An 18,156-nucleotide genomic window follows, 5' to 3' on the forward strand; every position below is an offset into this window, starting at 1 on the left:
CAATCTCCCTCCCTCCCTTCTTCCCATCTCCCTCCCTCTATCCCATCTCCCTCCATCTCTCTCCCCATCTCCCTCCCACTCTCTCCCCATCTCCCCTCCCCATCTCCCCCCTCCCCTCCCCATCTCCCCAACGCCCTCTCTCTCCCCCCATCTCCCCATCTCCCTCTCTCTTCTCCCCATCTCCCTCCTCCCCATCTCCCTCCCTCCCTTCTCCCCATCTCCCTCCCTCTCTCCTCCCCATCTCCCCTACCCCCTCTCTCCCCCTCCCATCTCCCCCTATCTCCCCAATCTGCCCATCTCTCTCTCCCTCATCTCCCCATCTCCCTCTCTCTTCCCCCCATCTACCCATCTCCCTCTCTCTTCTCCCCATCTCCCTCCCTTCTCCCCATCTCCCTCCCTCCCTTCTCCCCATCTCCCTCCCTCTTTCTCCCCCCCATTTCCCCATCTCCCTCTCTCTTCTCCCCATCTCCCTCCCTTCTCCCCATCTCCCTCCCATCTCCCTCCCTCCCTTCTCCCCATCTCCCTCCCTTCTCCCCATCTACCTCCCTCCCTTCTCCCCATCTCCCTCCCTCTCTCTCCCCCGCATCTCCCCATCTCCCTCTCTCTATCTCCCTCCTCCCCATCTCCCTCCCTCCTCCCCAGACACCTCAAAGGGAGAGTCGTGACTTACTCCAATCCTAGGAGGAATTGTCACCGTCCTCACATGGCTGCACATGGACAGACTTGTTCTGTTCAACTTCAATCAGAACATTCCCATCATTTTTATGGAGGTTTTTAAATCAATAGAATACAATGGAAATGCTAAGAAAGTGACCCCAATTCCCAATTCCTTTGACTACTTTGACACGCACACCGAAATATTGAAATTCTGCCAATTCAGTTCTCTGCATTTTCTATGGATTTTTCATAGAATGAATTGAAATTGATATGACCACAATTCCAATGATGTTTTTGACTTGAAACCCAATAGATTTTTTTTAACATAGTACAAGTCACAAGCATATTGATAAAGCTTTTATTATTATAAGTAATTCATAATTTCACAGAATACAGCATTGTAACATGACAACGGCAAATGATGTGCCCATAATATTCTCCAGTGAACATCCCAGAATACTGCATTTGTGCTGTCAACATGCTTCATAGTAGAACGTCCTTGATCCCTACAATACTGTCAGCTCTATTATTCACTAAGAAAACCACATGAACCATGAGAAAACAGTGTCTGCTTTATTACCAGCATGCAAAACAACAGTTCATGCATCTGCCTTATCTGCAATATGGACTTCTGAGGACGCAGACGTTTATAAACGCAGGTAGCTAGTTCATTCACTGTGGTCCAAAATGTTTTACAATGTATGAATATCAAGAAATTTAGCAAAATCTCAACAAACTCGTATAAAACAAGGAACGGGGATGTTCTGTACATTCCTTCATCGATAGTTGAATGTTCATCTGTAGGGATGTCAGTTTGATTGTTCGTTTGTGTGTCCCCCCACCATACCAATGCTTTGAATGATACAGTTGCTTTACAGATGCAAGCCTCGGAGGCCACGCATGCACAATGAAAAGAACAAACAAACGAAGAGCAAAACAGTAAACTTTTCAGTTAGTCAGCGTAAGGTGCTGTCTGTTGTAACGAGTGCGTTGGGACCCTCCTTTCAGGGGGCGAATGTCCTGGAAGACTCGAACTCGCTGGGCACTTTGGGCTTGATGCCCTTGTTGTTGTAGTAGTCAACCACCTGGTTGGGCACTTCTGCTAGGACAGTCTTCGCCAGCTCTGCAGGTGAGCCCTGGAGAAGGACAGAGAGAAACCTGTCACTTCCTGTAACACTCAGGTAACCTCCCAGTTCCTCAGGTAACCCTCCTAGTTCCTCAGGTAACCCTCATAGTTCCTCAGGTAACCCTCCCAGTTCCTCAGGTAACCCTCCCAGTTCCTCAGGTAACCCTCCCAGTTCCTCAGGTAACCCTCCCAGTTCCTCAGGTAACCCTCCCAGTTCCTCAGGTAACCCTCCCAGTTCCTCAGGTAACCTACCAGTTCCTCAGGTAACCCTCCCAGTTCCTCAGGTAACCCTCCCAGTTCCTCAGGTAACCCTCCCAGTTCCTCAGGTAACCCTCCCAGTTCCTCAGGTAACCTACCAGTTCCTCAGGTAACCCTCCCAGTTCCAGTAAAGACTCACATGTTTGAAGTTGCGGAAGGGGACGAACTGGACGATGTCTCGTAGGCAGGGCTCCCCCTTGGGCGAGCGAAGGATCCCGTCATCTCCATCCAGCATCTGCATGTCACTGAAGTCAGCACTTCCCACGCCTACAATGATGATGGACATTGGCAAGTGGGAGGCTTGGACGATGGCCTCGCGGGTGTCTGCCATGTCTGTGATCACTCCGTCCGTTAGGATGAGCAGAATGAAGTACTGCTGCAGAGATAAAGGAAGTCAATGACTGGGGAGAAACGTGAGAGAGTAATGTCTGTGGGGTGTGTTGGAAATACATGTTGAGCATAACTCTAAAACGTTGCGCAAGTCTCCCATTGACATCAATACATGATTTAAGCTCAAGCTAGGTTCAAGCTCCCAATCGATTGGTTCCAAGGAGAGGAGGACAACTGACAGCTAGCTTACCATGGCCTCCTTGGTGTGCATTTCCTGTGAAGCGGAGCTGGCTACTTTCTGGATGATGGGGGCGATGTTGGTGGGGCCGTAGAGCTGAAGCTTAGGAAGGCATGTCTGATAGGCCTCCACCACCCCTTGGATACCTGCACACCCATAGACATATGTTGGAAAAACACAGAATAACACACACACAGTAACACTCACAGTCATATACCTCTGGAGAACTCAGAGCAATGCACACAGGTGCATCAACAGCAATGCACACAGGTGTGAAGGTATCTTTGTGGAGTAATTGAGACCCATGATATTCCAGGATATTTTTTCACTTTGAGGGAAGCAGTCACTCTGTGAATAGTTAGTTATCTTCACAGCTGCATTAACTTGTATTTATCTCCTCTCACCACTACATGGATCACAGCAGTGGCCTCCCATTAGGCCGAGCAGCAGAAGTAATGCTATTTACTGATTGAGTGTGCATTTGAGGTCACACACACATCTTTGGAGAATTTCATTTAATTAACAACCCCTCTATCACGACCTCACTGGTCACACACACACACACACACACACACACTCCCCCCCCCCCCCCAGAGCTAGTGTAGACTAACAGTGAAATGCTTACGGGACCTTTCCAAAAATGTAGAGAGAAACCTTTTAACAAATTATAACATGTGGAATAAATACACAATGAATCCATGTCCAGGGGTACGAGGTAATTGAGGTAGATATGTACATATAAGTAGGAGTAAAGTGACTAGGCAACAGGATAGATAATAAACAGTAGCAGCAGTGTCTGTAATGACTCAAAAGAGTTAGTGCAAAAAGGGTCAATGCAGATAGTCCAGGTAGCTATTTGGTTAACTATTTAGCAGTGTTATGGCTTGGGGGTAAAAGCTGTGTGCCGGGTCCTGTTAGTTCCAGACTTCAGTACCGCTGTCTGTGCAGAAGCAGGGAGAACAGTATATGACTTTGGTGGCTGGAGTCTTCCTTTGACACCACCTGGTATAGAGGTCCTGGATAGCAGGGAGCTCAGCCCCAGTGATGTACTGGGCCGTACACACTATCCTCTGAAGCGCCTTGCGGTCAGATACCAAGTGGTGATGCAGCCAGTCAACACGCTCTCAATGGTGCAGCTGTAGAAGGGGAAGAGGCGTTGTTGTGCATTCTTCATGACTTTGTTGGTGTGTGTGTGGGCTATGCTAATTCCTTAGTGATGTGGACACCGAGGAGCTTAAAGCTCTTGACCCGCTCCACTACAGCCCTGTCGATGTGGATGGGGGTGTGCTATGCCCTCTGTTTCCTGTAGTCCACAATTGGCTCCTTTGTCTTGCTGACATTGAGGGAGAGGTTGTTGTCCTGGCACCACACTGCCAGGTCACTGACCTCCTCCCTATAGGGTGTCTCATCGGGTCGGGTCGTCAGCAAACATAATGATGGAGTCGTGAGCGGCCAGGCAGTCGTGGCTGAACAGGGAGTACAGGAGGAGACTAAGCACACACTCCTGAGTGGGCCCTTGTTGAGGGTTAGCGTGGCGGATGTGTTGTTGCCTACCCTCACCACCTGGGGGCGGCCTGTCAGGAAGTACAGGATTCAGTTTCAGACGGTAGTGTTCAGTCCAAGGGTCCTGAGCTTAGTGATGAGATTTGTGGGCACTATGGTGTTGAACGCTGAGCTGTAGTCGATGAACTGTGTCCTCACATGGGAGAGGGCAGTGTGGAATGCAATAGAGGTTACGTAATCTGTGGATCTGTTGGGGTGGTATGCAAATTTAATTGGAGTGGGTATGCGAATTTAATTGGAGTGGGTCCACACACAGAGAGAGAGAGATTTCATTATCAGTGAGAAGCTTTCCTGAGGGGATGAGAGTGTGAGTGTGTGGAGAGGTGTAGAGCAGCAACATTAAGACATCTGGAGGTCTGATTACTGACCACTAGACTGCAGACGTCTGGAGGTCTGATTACTGACCACTAGACTGCAGACGTCTGGAGGTCTGATTACTGACCACTAGACTGCAGACATCTGAAGGTCTGATTACTGACCACTAGACTGCAGACGTCTGGAGGTCTGATTACTGACCACTAGACTGCAGACATCTGGAGGTCTGATTACTGACCACTATACTGCAGACATCTAGGGGTCTGATTACTGACCACTATACTGCAGACATCTAGGGGTCTGATTACTGACCACTATACTGCAGACATCTGGAGGTCTGATTACTGACCACTATACTGCAGACATCTGGAGGTCTGATTACTGACCACTATACTGCAGACATCTAGGGGTCTGATTACTGACCACTATACTGCAGACATCTGGAGGTCTGATTACTGACCACTATACTGCAGACATCTGGAGGTCTGATTACTGACCACTATACTGCAGACATCTAGGGGTCTGATTACTGACCACTATACTGCAGACGTCTGATTACTGACCACTAGACTGCAGACGTCTGGAGGTCTGATTACTGACCACTATACTGCAGACATCTGGAGGTCTGATTACTGACCACTATACTGCAGACATCTAGGCGTCTGATTACTGACCACTATACTGCAGACATCTGGAGGTCTGATTACTGACCACTATACTGCAGACATCTGGAGGTCTGATTACTGACCACTATACTGCAGACATCTGGAGGTCTGATTACTGACCACTATACTGCAGACATCTGGAGGTCTGATTACTGACCACTATACTGCAGACATCTGGAGGTCTGATTACTGACCACTAGACTGCAGACATCTGGAGGTCTGATTACTGACCACTATACTGCAGACATCTGGAGGTCTGATTACTGACCACTAGACTGCAGACATCTGGAGGTCTGATTACTGACCACTACACTGCAGACATCTGGAGGTCTGATTACTGACCACTATACTGCAGACGTCTGGAGATCTGATTACTGACCACTATACTGCAATGTGGATGTGGACACCTGCTCGTCGGACATCTCATTGTCATGCTGAAACAGAAAGGGCCTTCCCCAAACTATTGCCACAAAGTTGGAAGCACATAATGGTCTAGATTGTCATTGTCTGCTGTAGCAGATTTCCCTTCACTGGAGCTAAGGGGCCGAGCCCGAACCGTGAAAAACAGACCCAACTTTTATTCCTCCTTCTCCAAACTTTACATTTGGCATTGCACATGGTGATCTTAGGCCTGTGTGCGGCTGCTCAGCCATGGAAACCCATTTCATGAAGCTCACGACGAACAATTATTGTGCTGATGTTACTTCCAGAGGCAGTTTGGAACTCGGTAGTGAGTGTTGCAACCGAGGACAGATGATTTAAACATGATACATTCTTCCAGTTCTGTGAGCTTGTGGCCTACCACGTCGCGGCTGAGCCATTGTTGCTCCTAGAGGTTTCCACTTCACAATAACGGCACATACAGTTGACCGGAGCAGTGCTAGCAGGGAAGAAATTTGACGAACTTGTTGGAAAGGTGGCATCCTATGACGATGCCACGTTGAAAGTCACTGAGCTCTTCAGTAAGGACATTCTACTGCCAGTGTTTTTGTATGACGGTGTGCTTGATTATTTGCTTGATTCTTGATTTTTCAGCAACAGGTGTGGCTGAAATAGCCAAATTCACTAATTTGAAGGGGTGTCCACATACACTATATATACAAAAGTATCTTACACAAGCACAAACACCGGCACGTCCACACACAGGCAGTCTCAGCTTGCCACTCCCTCTACCCACAGTCATGCAAACGTTCACCTTCAAACAGATATCAATATCAATAATTGGTACAGGCACAAAGGAAGACAGTGTTTGACTGAGCGTGTGTGTGTGCGCGCATTGGTGTGTGTCCACATCTAACAGCATCTGTACGACAGTCAATTTTCTTTCTTGCATGAAAAACTGCAAGCCATGCCCTCTGCCTTGGGAGGTGGGCTGGAAGCTTGCCTGACAGAGGAGTACTGAGACTGATCTATTCCTGGCTGCTTTCCTGGCAAGACTCTCTGGACTGGATCAGAACCTGTCTGGCTCCTCTCCACCCGTCCAGGGCAGCTGCCAATCAAAACAAGCAAGATAATAGAGTGACACGAATACAAGGTAGAAAGTGGAGGATGAGCTGAAAAGCTGAAAAAATTTTAAGCTATTCTTATAGTCTATTCTTTTACAGTGTGTGAAAAGTGTTAGGGCTGTGTGCAGGTGAGCTGGATAGATCAAATGAGATCAATTGAATTAAACTTGGCAACTTTGTAACATATTTAACTCTTTCTATGAGAATGAAGCCTCACTTTTCAAGGAGAATCATATTCACTTGATAATGATGCACTTGAAGTCGGAAGTTGACATACACTTAGGTTGGAGTCATTAAAACTCGTTCTTCAACCACTCCACAAATTTCTTGTTAACAAACTATAGTTTTGGCAAGTCGGTTAGGACATCTACTTTGTGCAAGACACAAGTAATTTTTCCAACAATTGTTTACAGACAGATTATTTCACTTATAATTCACTGTATCACAATTCCAGTGCGTCAGAAGTTTACATACACTAAATTGACTGTGTCTTTAAACAGCTTGAAAAATTCCCTAAATTGATGTCATGGCTTAGAAGCTTCTGAAAGGCTAATTGACATCATTTGAGTCAATTGGAGGTGTACCTGTGGATGTAAAGTACGCAAGTATAAACATCATGGGACCACGCAGCCATCATACCGCTCAGGAAGGAGACACATTCTGTCTCCTAGAGATGTACATACTTTTGTGTGAAAAGTGCAAATCAATCCCAGAACAACAGTAAAATACCTTGTGAAGATGCTGGAGGAAACAGGTACAAAAATATATATATCCACAGTAAAACGAGTCCTATATCGACATAACCTGAAAGGCCGCTCAGCAAGGAAGAAGCCACTGCTCCAAAACCGCCATAAAAAAGCCAGACTACGGTTTGCAACTGCACATGGTGAAAAAGATCATACTTTTTGGAGAAATGTCCTCTGGTCTGATGAAACAAAAATATAACTGTTTGGCCATAATGACCATCGTTATGTTTGGAGGAAAAAGGGGAAGACTTGCAAGCCAAAGAACACCATCCCAACCGTGAAGCCGGGGGGGCAGCATCATGTTGTGGGGGTGCTTTGCTGCAGGAGGGACTGGTGCACTTCACAAAATAGATGGCATCATGAGGAGGGGAAACTATGTGGATATATTGAAGCAACATTTCAAGATATGTCAGGAAGTTAAAGCTTGGTCGCAAATGGGTCTTCTAAATGGACAATGACCCCAAGCATACTTCCAAAGTTGTGGCCATCACAAAGCCCTGACCTCAATCCCATAGAAAAATTGTGTGCAGAACTGAGAAAGCCTGTGCGAGCAAGGAGGCCTACAAACCTGACTCAGTTTCACCAGCTCTGTCGGGAGGAATGGGCCAAAATTCACCCAACTTATTATGGGAAGCTTGTGGAAGGCTACCCGAAATGTTTGACTCAAGTTAAACAATTTAAAGGCAATGCTACCAAATACTAATTGAGTGTATGTAAACTTCTGACCCACTGGGAATGTGATGAAAGAAATTAAAGCGGAAATAAATCATTCCCTCTACTATTATTCTGACATTTCAAATACTTAAAATAAAGTGGTGATCCTAACTGACCTAAGACAGGGAATTGTTACTAGGATTAAATGTCAGGAATTGTGAAAAACTGGCTTGTCTCTCACTTCACACCTCACTGTCTCATTACTTTTCTGTCTAAATCTCTCCCACAACCTCATAAAGATACACAAAGGATGTGTTTATACCACCTGTTCAACCTATTCGATGCAGTATTGCATTTCGTTTATGTTATAAAACATTTGTCTTGCTAGCAGCTTTAGAAAAGTATTTCTCTCCAGGGAGTTGTTTTAGACATTCAGAAAACATTATATCTCTCCAGGGAGTAATACACAAAGGGCTGTTGCGGTGACTGTATTACTGCCACACCGGCGGTCACGAGTCATGAAGGCAGTCAAATTCTGAGTACCAGGTAGATTTTCAATTATATTTGCGTTGATGTCAGAGTGATTAGAGGGACAATAGAGTGCTGAGTACCAGGTAGTTAGCTAGTTTGGTAGGCTACTAATGACCGTCAGCAGCATCAGAGCTCCGAGAAGCCTAATTACCATGACTAAACGGTCACGGTAATTAGGCTTCTCTGAGCTCTGATGCTACTGACGGTCATTAGTACGGTCATCAATTGCTTGTCAAATTCTGAATGAGAAAGGGCCTCCCGGGTGGCGCAGTGGTCTAAGGCACTGCATTGCAGTGCTAGCTGTGCCACCAGAGACTCTGGGTTCGAGCCCAGGCTCTGTCGCAGCCGGCCGCGACTGGGAGGTCCATGGGGCGACGCACAATTGGCCCAGCGTCGTCCGGGTTAGGGAGGGTTTGGCCGGTAGGGATATCCTTGTCTCATCGTGCACTAGTGACTCCTGTGGCGGGCCGGGTGCAGTGCACGCTGACCAGGTCGCTATGTGTACGGTGTTTCCGCTGACACATTGGTGTGGCTGGCTTCCGGGTTGGATGCACGCTGTGTTAAGAAGCAGTGCGGCTTGGTTGGGTTGTGTTTCGGAGGACGCATGGCTCTCGACCTTCATCTCTCCCGAGCCCGTATGGGAATTGTAGCGATGAGACAAGACAGTAACTACTAACAATTGGATACCACGAAAAAGGGGGTAAATAAAATAAAATTCTGAATGAGAGACTGATGAAGTGTGTACAGCCTGCACCAAAAAACAAAGCAGAGCTCATGCCTTTCAAGCAACTTTTTTAAAACAAAACATATAGCCCAACGTTTGTAGAACAACTAAAGTTACATTAATAACTCTAAATGAAGCATATAGGAGTACCTATTTCTATGTTAACCACTCAATACAGAATAGCCGCATGTGCGCACTTCCTCAAATCAATTGGAGGAAATATCCTTTCTATTTTATTCAGCTTTGTTCAATTGTATTCCTCATACTATATAATAATGCAATGGAATTCTAACCAGATCTTGTATGCTAAATTAACTAGTGTATCCCACAGCCATATGGCATAGCCTGATCAGGACCTAACATAAGGACAACTCAGAGTATGCTACTCTGTTCTTCTGAAATAGACTACATTTTCTTCATATCAAGTTTCTTTAGACCTGTCTAAAATACATAATGGATTCATTAGACATTTTAAAATGTAGATGTTCCAAAGGTCTGCATCAGTAGTTTGTAGGCTGTGTGGAAGCCAAGAGATGTTAAATGTGATTATGTTCATTAACGGTCAATTACAGTGAGACCGATAGTTAATTGCTTGACAATTACCGGCTGACGAAATTTTGTGACCATTATTTAGTCTGCCAGATGGTGAAGATTCATCACTCCAGAGAACACGTTTCCACTGCACCAGATTCCAATGGCAACGAGCTTTACACAACTCCAGCCGACGCTTGGCATTGCGCATGGTGATATTATCTTCGTCCATGCTCAGCCATGGACGAAGAGTTCTTGTACTGATGTTGCTTCCAGAGGCAGTTTGGAACTCAACAGTAGTGTTGCAACCGAGGACAGACAATTTTTACACTCTAAGCGCTTCAGCACCCAGCGGTCTGTTCTGTAAGCTTGTGTAGCCTACCACTTCAAGGCTGAGATATTGTTGCTCCTAGATGTTTCCACTTCACAATAACAGCCCTTACAGTTGACTGGGGCAGCTCTAGCAGGGCAGACATTTGAAGAACTGACTTGTTGGAAAGGTGGAATCCTATGACGGTGCAACGTTGAAAGTCACTGAGCTTTTCAGTAAGACCATTCTACTGCTAATGTTTGTCTATGGAGATTGCATGGCTGTGTGCTTGATTTTTTTTACACCTGTCAGCAACGGGTGTGGCGGAAATAGCCGAATCCACTCATTTGAAAGGATGTCCACATACTTTTGTATATATAGTGTACATTACAATCAAATAGCCACAGTAGCCTACTACTTGGCCATTGTTAAAACAGTCAGATAAAGCTGGTACAGCCTCACTGTTCACAGTTAAACAGTCAGATAAAGCTGGTACAGCCTCAGTGTTCACAGTACAACAGTCAGATAAAGCTGGTACAGCCTCAGTGTTCACAGTTAAACAGTCAAATAAAGCTGGTACAGCCTCAGCGTTCACAGTAAAACAGTCAGATAAAGCTGGTACAGCCTCAGCGTTCACAGTTAAACAGTCAAATAAAGCTGGTACAGCCTCAGCGTTCACAGTAAAACAGTCAAATCAAGCTGGTACAGCCTCACTGTTCACAGTACAACAGTCAAATCAAGCTGGTACAGCCTCAGCGTTCACAGTAAAACAGTCAAATAAAGCTGGTACAGCCTCGGTGCGGTTGCTGGCTCGCCTCTCTAACCGTTACCCACCCCAGTGTCAGTGCAGTAGTTCTCCCCCTCGGGGCTCATTATCTGACTACAGTACAGACCTGGCCTCTCTAACCGTTACCCACCCCAGTGTCAGTGCAGTAGATCTCCCCCTCGGGGCTCATTATCTGACTACAGTACAGACCTGGCCTCTCTAACCGTTACCCACCCCAGTGTCAGTGCAGTAGTTCTCCCCCTCGGGGCTCATTATCTGACTACAGGACAGACCTGGCCTCTCTAACCGTTACCCACCCCAGTGTCAGTGCAGTAGATCTCCCCCTCGGGGCTCATTATCTGACTACAGTACAGACCTGGCCTCTCTAACCGTTACCCACCCCAGTGTCAGTGCAGTAGATCTCCCCCTCGGGGCTCATTATCTGACTACAGTACAGACCTGGCCTCTCTAACCGTTACCCACCCCAGTGTCAGTGCAGTAGATCTCCCCCTCGGGGCTCATTATCTGACTACAGTACAGACCTGGCCTCTCTAACCGTTACCCACCCCAGTGTCAGTGCAGTAGTTCTCCCCCTCGGGGCTCATTATCTGACTACAGTACAGACCTGGCCTCTCTAACCGTTACCCACCCCAGTGTCAGTGCAGTAGATCTCCCCCTCGGGGCTCATTATCTGACTACAGTACAGACCTGGCCTCTCTAACCGTTACCCACCCCAGTGTCAGTGCAGTAGTTCTCCCCCTCGGGGCTCATTATCTGACTACAGTACAGACCTGGCCTCTCTAACCGTTACCCACCCCAGTGTCAGTGCAGTAGTTCTCCCCCTCGGGGCTCATTATCTGACTACAGTACAGACCTGGCCTCTCTAACCGTTACCCACCCCAGTGTCAGTGCAGTAGTTCTCCCCCTCGGGGCTCATTATCTGACTACAGTACAGACCTGGCCTCTCTAACCGTTACCCACCCCAGTGTCAGTGCAGTAGATCTCCCCCTCGGGGCTCATTATCTGACTACAGTACAGACCTGGCCTCTCTAACCGTTACCCACCCCAGTGTTAGTGCAGTAGTTCTCCCCCTCGGGGCTCATTATCTGACTACAGTACAGACCTGGCCTCTCTAACCGTTACCCACCCCAGTGTCAGTGCAGTAGTTCTCCCCCTCGGGGCTCATTATCTGACTACAGTACAGACCTGGCCTCTCTAACCGTTACCCACCCCAGTGTCAGTGCAGTAGATCTCCCCCTCGGGGCTCATTATTTGACTACAGTACAGACCTGGCCTCTCTAACCGTTACCCACCCCAGTGTCAGTGCAGTAGTTCTCCCCCTCGGGGCTCATTATCTGACTACAGTACAGACCTGGCCTCTCTAACCGTTACCCACCCCAGTGTCAGTGCAGTAGATCTCCCCCTCGGGGCTCATTATCTGACTACAGTACAGACCTGGCCTCTCTAACCGTTACCCACCCCAGTGTCAGTGCAGTAGATCTCCCCCTCGGGGCTCATTATCTGACTACAGTACAGACCTGGCCTCTCTAACCGTTACCCACCCCAGTGTCAGTGCAGTAGATCTCCCCCTCGGGGCTCATTATCTGACTACAGTACAGACCTGGCCTCTCTAACCGTTACCCACCCCAGTGTCAGTGCAGTAGTTCTCCCCCTCGGGGCTCATTATCTGACTACAGTACAGACCTGGCCTCTCTAACCGTTACCCACTCCAGTGTCAGTGCAGTAGATCTCCCCCTCGGGGCTCATTATCTGACTACAGTACAGACCTGGCCTCTCTAACCGTTACCCACCCCAGTGTCAGTGCAGTAGTTCTCCCCCTCGGGGCTCATTATCTGACTACAGTACAGACCTGGCCTCTCTAACCGTTACCCACCCCAGTGTCAGTGCAGTAGTTCTCCCCCTCGGGGCTCATTATCTGACTACAGTACAGACCTGGCCTCTCTAACCGTTACCCACCCCAGTGTCAGTGCAGTAGATCTCCCCCTCGGGGCTCATTATCTGACTACAGTACAGACCTGGCCTCTCTAACCGTTACCCACCCCAGTGTCAGTGCAGTAGATCTCCCCCTCGGGGCTCATTATCTGACTACAGTACAGACCTGGCCTCTCTAACCGTTACCCACCCCAGTGTCAGTGCAGTAGATCTCCCCCTCGGGGCTCATTATCTGACTACAGTACAGACCTGGCCTCTCTAACCGTTACCCACCCCAGTGTCAGTGCAGTAGATCTCCCCCTCGGGGCTCATTATCTGACTACAGTACAGACCTGGCCTCTCTAACCGTTACCCACCCCAGTGTCAGTGCAGTAGTTCTCCCCCTCGGGGCTCATTATCTGACTACAGTACAGACCTGGCCTCTCTAACCGTTACCCACCCCAGTGTCAGTGCAGTAGATCTCCCCCTCGGGGCTCATTATCTGACTACAGTACAGACCTGGCCTCTCTAACCGTTACCCACCCCAGTGTCAGTGCAGTAGATCTCCCCCTCGGGGCTCATTATCTGACTACAGTACAGACCTGGCCTCTCTAACCGTTACCCACCCCAGTGTCAGTGCAGTAGATCTCCCCCTCGGGGCTCATTATCTGACTACAGTACAGACCTGGCCTCTCTAACCGTTACCCACCCCAGTGTCAGTGCAGTAGTTCTCCCCCTCGGGGCTCATTATCTGACTACAGTACAGACCTGGCCTCTCTAACCGTTACCCACCCCAGTGTCAGTGCAGTAGATCTCCCCCTCGGGGCTCATTATCTGACTACAGTACAGACCTGGCCTCTCTAACCGTTACCCACCCCAGTGTCAGTGCAGTAGATCTCCCCCTCGGGGCTCATTATCTGACTACAGTACAGACCTGGCCTCTCTAACCGTTACCCACCCCAGTGTCAGTGCAGTAGTTCTCCCCCTCGGGGCTCATTATCTGACTACAGTACAGACCTGGCCTCTCTAACCGTTACCCACCCCAGTGTCAGTGCAGTAGATCTCCCCCTCGGGGCTCATTATCTGACTACAGTACAGACCTGGCCTCTCTAACCGTTACCCACCCCAGTGTCAGTGCAGTAGTTCTCCCCCTCGGGGCTCATTATCTGACTACAGTACAGACCTGGCCTCTCTAACCGTTACCCACCCCAGTGTCAGTGCAGTAGATCTCCCCCTCGGGGCTCATTATCTGACTACAGTACAGACCTGGCCTCTCTCCTCCAGACATGGTGTCCCTGTGGGGCAGGCAGGGTATTTAACATTAACAGTCAACTTTAATGTCAAGAAAGGAAGGCTGGCTGCCACCAGGGTGATTTACGTACGTTGATCCCCTGTGGTGTGCGATGACAGCAGCTTCATCTAGGCCTGTCTGTGGGACTTTATGCAGGTCACCTTTGGCTGTTCAACATTTTCCTTAAGCCGTTTCGATTCTGAACGACTGTAGACTCACTGTTAAAACTTTTTATTGATGCATCCCAACAAAGTGTTTGGGCCGGCATGAAGAGAGAACGTAATAAATGTGGTTTTATTATCTGGTTAATGTTATGTGGTTTTATTATCTGGTTAATGTGTTATTAAATATATGTGGTTTTATTATCTGGTTAATGTGTTATTAAAGATATGTGGTTTTATTATCTGGTTAATGTGTTATTAAATATATGTAGTTTTATTATCTGGTTAATGTGTTATTAAATATATGTAGTTTTATTATCTGGTTAATGTGTTATTAAATATATGTAGTTTTATTATCTGGTTAATGTGTTATTAAAGATATGTAGTTTTATTATCTGGTTAATGTGTTATTAAATATATGTAGTTTTATTATCTGGTTAATGTGTTATTAAATATATGTAGTTTTATTATCTGGTTAATGTGTTGTTAAAGGTAGATTTGTGCTTTTAATATTTAATAGTTATTCAGTGCAAGGTAACCACCCACCCCAGAGCTGGTGATGAGCATTTGAAATGAAGCATTTCTGATTTCAAAGGCAGGGTGAACCTCTAATCTGTTTGAGGCGAAGCACCTACCTGCACATTCTGGGTTTTCCTCATTAAAATTCACCGCAAAATCGTGAGAAACCTGGAGGAAGATGAAAAAGATGGACTATTGATCATCATGGAACAGTGAGACAAAGGAACACACACACACACACACACACACACACACACACACACACACACACACACACACACACACACACACACACACACACACACACACACACACACACACGCACACGCACACTAACACAGAGTTGGCCAGAAGCAATCAATCACACAATCAAATTTAAAAGCCGATTGATGCATTTTTGTGGGTTGGATAATTAGCATAATTGTGAGCCATGGTACCCCCCCTCCCCTCCTCTCTGGACCAGAGGCAGCATCATGTGTCAGCCAGCGGTAGCACCAGTCACCCAGGCAGAATGTCAACTATTTCCTGCTGGGCACAGTTTAGTGACTCAGAAAGTCAATCCAGCAGTAAAGAACCCTGGGCTGGACAGGCCCATTCTGTGTGACAGAACAGAGCAGAGCGGAGGCCAGCGAGGGCCAGCGGGGGCCAGCGAGGGCCAGCGGGGGCCAGCAGGGCTTTCATAATCACTACAGAAGCAGGAGAGCAGAGCCAGAGTCTCACCTCGTCTCATCTTGTCACAGGAGTGATTACGACACCCTGCTGAGGCTGAGCAATAGCCCAACTCTATGAAAAATATGGTTGGAAATTACCTTGAAGTCGGGCGGAATCTGAGCTCCGAAGCCAAACGCTGGGAACATTTTGTCACTGGATTGAAATGCATGCAGGGACAGAGAACAAAAGAATTTAAGCGATGGCACACTTGACTCTGAGCCAGGGATTGTTATCTGAAACAGTCCATTCTGCTGGCGACCCAGGACTACCATGGGCTCTGAATGACTTCTCATTTACATAACCTCTGAGTCACTGGACAACTAGAGGAAACTTTCACACACAAACTTTGAAAAGTAATTTTTTCAGGTGAGGAGGAATCAACATTGAAGTCACGAGCAACAGTCATTGCACAACATTTTACATAATACCTGTCGTAATCCTGGCAGATCTCCCCTACAGCGACCAGAGCTTTGAGGTACTCGTTAGGCTGGTATGGGTGGATGTAGTGTAGGGAGCAGCTGTTGTGAGGATCCCCGTTCGAGGCGGTGAAATCAATAGCTACCTGGGAAGACAAGTGGCAATCAAAGGGGAGTTTGACTCCAATTACCTCAAATGTATGTACCTTCCCTTTACACCTCTCACTCTGACACATACACCATCCCACTTTCCCTTTACACCTCTCACTCACTCTGACACATACACCATCCCACCTTCCCTTTACACCTTTCCCTCACTCTGACACATACACCATCCCACCTTCCCTTTACACCTCTCCCTCACTCTGACACATACACCATCCCAACTTCCCTTTACACCTCTCACTCACTGACACATATACCATCCCACCTTCCCTTTACACCTCTCCCTCACTCTGACACATACACCATCCCAACTTCCCTTTACACCTCTCACTCACTGACACATATACCATCCCAACTTCCCTTTACACCTCTCACTCACTGACCCATATACCATCCCAACTCTCCTTTACACCTCTCACTCTGACACACACCATCCCACCTTCCCTTTACACCTTTCCCTCACTCTGACACATACACCATCCCACCTTCCCTTTACACCTCTCCCTCACTCTGACACATATACCATCCCAACTTTCCTTTACACCTCTCCCTCACTCTGACACATATACCATCCCAACTCTCCTTTACACCTCTCACTCTGACACATATACCATCCCACCTTCCCTTTACACCTCTCCCTCACTCTGACACATATACCATCCCAACTTTCCTTTACACCTCTCCCTCACTCTGACACATATACCATCCCAACTCTCCTTTACACCCCTCACTCTGACACATATACCATCCCAACTCTCCTTTACACCTCTCACTCTGACACACACACCATCCCACCTCCCCTTAACACTACTCCCTCACTCTGACACATATACCATCCCACCTCTCCCTCACTCTGACACATACACCATCCCACCTTCCCTTTACACCTCTCACTCACTCTGACACATATACCATCCCACCTTCCCTTTACACCTCTCCCTCACTCTGACACATATACCATCCCAACTTTCCTTTACACCTCTCCCTCACTCTGACACATATACCATCCCAACTCTCCTTTACACCCCTCACTCTGACACATATACCCTCCCAACTCTCCTTTACACCCCTCACTCTGACACATATACCATCCCAACTCTCCTTTACACCCCTCACTCTGACACATATACCATCCCACCTTCCCTTTACACCTCTCACTCACTCTGACACATATACCATCCCACCTCTCACTCACTCTGACACATATACCATCCCACCTTCCCTTTACACCTCTCCCTCACTCTGACACATATACCATCCCAACTTTCCTTTACACCTCTCCCTCACTCTGACACATATACCATCCCAACTCTCCTTTACACCCCTCACTCTGACACATATACCCTCCCAACTCTCCTTTACACCCCTCACTCTGACACATATACCATCCCAACTCTCCTTTACACCCCTCACTCTGACACATATACCATCCCAACTCTCCTTTACACCCCTCACTCTGACACATATACCATCCCAACTCTCCTTTACACCCCTCACTCTGACACATATACCATCCCACCTTCCCTTTACACATCTCCCTCACTCTGACACATACACCATCCCACCTTCCCTTTACACATCTCACTCACTCTGACACATATACCATCCCAACTTTCCTTTACACCTCTCACTCACTCTGACACATATACCATCCCAACTCTCCTTTACACCTCTCACTCTGACACATACACCATCCCACCTTCCCTTTACACCTCTCACTCACTCTGACACATATACCATCCCACCTTCCCTTTACACCTCTCACTCACTCTGACACATACACCATCCCACCTTCCCTTTACACCTCTCACTCTGACACATACACCATCCCACCTTCCCTTTACACCTCTCACTCACTCTGACACATATACCATCCCACTCTGTCTGCTCTGCTATCTTCTTCTACTCTGGTGGGCTTGTCCCCCCCCCCCTCTCTCTTTTGTCATCTCTTATTCTTTTTCTCCTCATTTAAAGTCAGTCATCTCTTTGATTCTTTCTCTCACGTCTGTGATCTATGGATACATTGTTCCTCGTTAGAAACG

General features: G+C 47.6%; 1 protein-coding gene across 4 annotated transcripts in view; it reads right to left on the reverse strand.

The window, feature by feature from the left end:
- Positions 1-1,001: 1,001 nt before the first annotated feature.
- Positions 1,002-18,156, reverse strand: part of cpne4a (copine IVa) — a 91,222-nt gene continuing 74,067 nt past the window's right edge. For all 4 annotated transcript variants that reach the window (XM_071396304.1, XM_071396302.1, XM_071396306.1 and 1 more), the window contains 6 exons: positions 15,962-16,095; positions 15,632-15,686; positions 14,939-14,990; positions 2,622-2,755; positions 2,181-2,417; positions 1,002-1,793 (listed from right to left, as the gene is read on the reverse strand). In XM_071396304.1, coding sequence (XP_071252405.1) covers positions 1,662-1,793; positions 2,181-2,417; positions 2,622-2,755; positions 14,939-14,990; positions 15,632-15,686; positions 15,962-16,095 — 744 coding nt within the window. In that variant the 3' untranslated portion in view covers positions 1,002-1,661. The remainder of the gene's footprint in view (positions 1,794-2,180; positions 2,418-2,621; positions 2,756-14,938; positions 14,991-15,631; positions 15,687-15,961; positions 16,096-18,156) is intronic.

Source organism: Salvelinus alpinus, chromosome 4, assembly GCF_045679555.1.
Source record: "Salvelinus alpinus chromosome 4, SLU_Salpinus.1, whole genome shotgun sequence".
In the NCBI taxonomy this organism is placed as follows: Eukaryota; Metazoa; Chordata; class Actinopteri; order Salmoniformes; family Salmonidae; genus Salvelinus; species Salvelinus alpinus.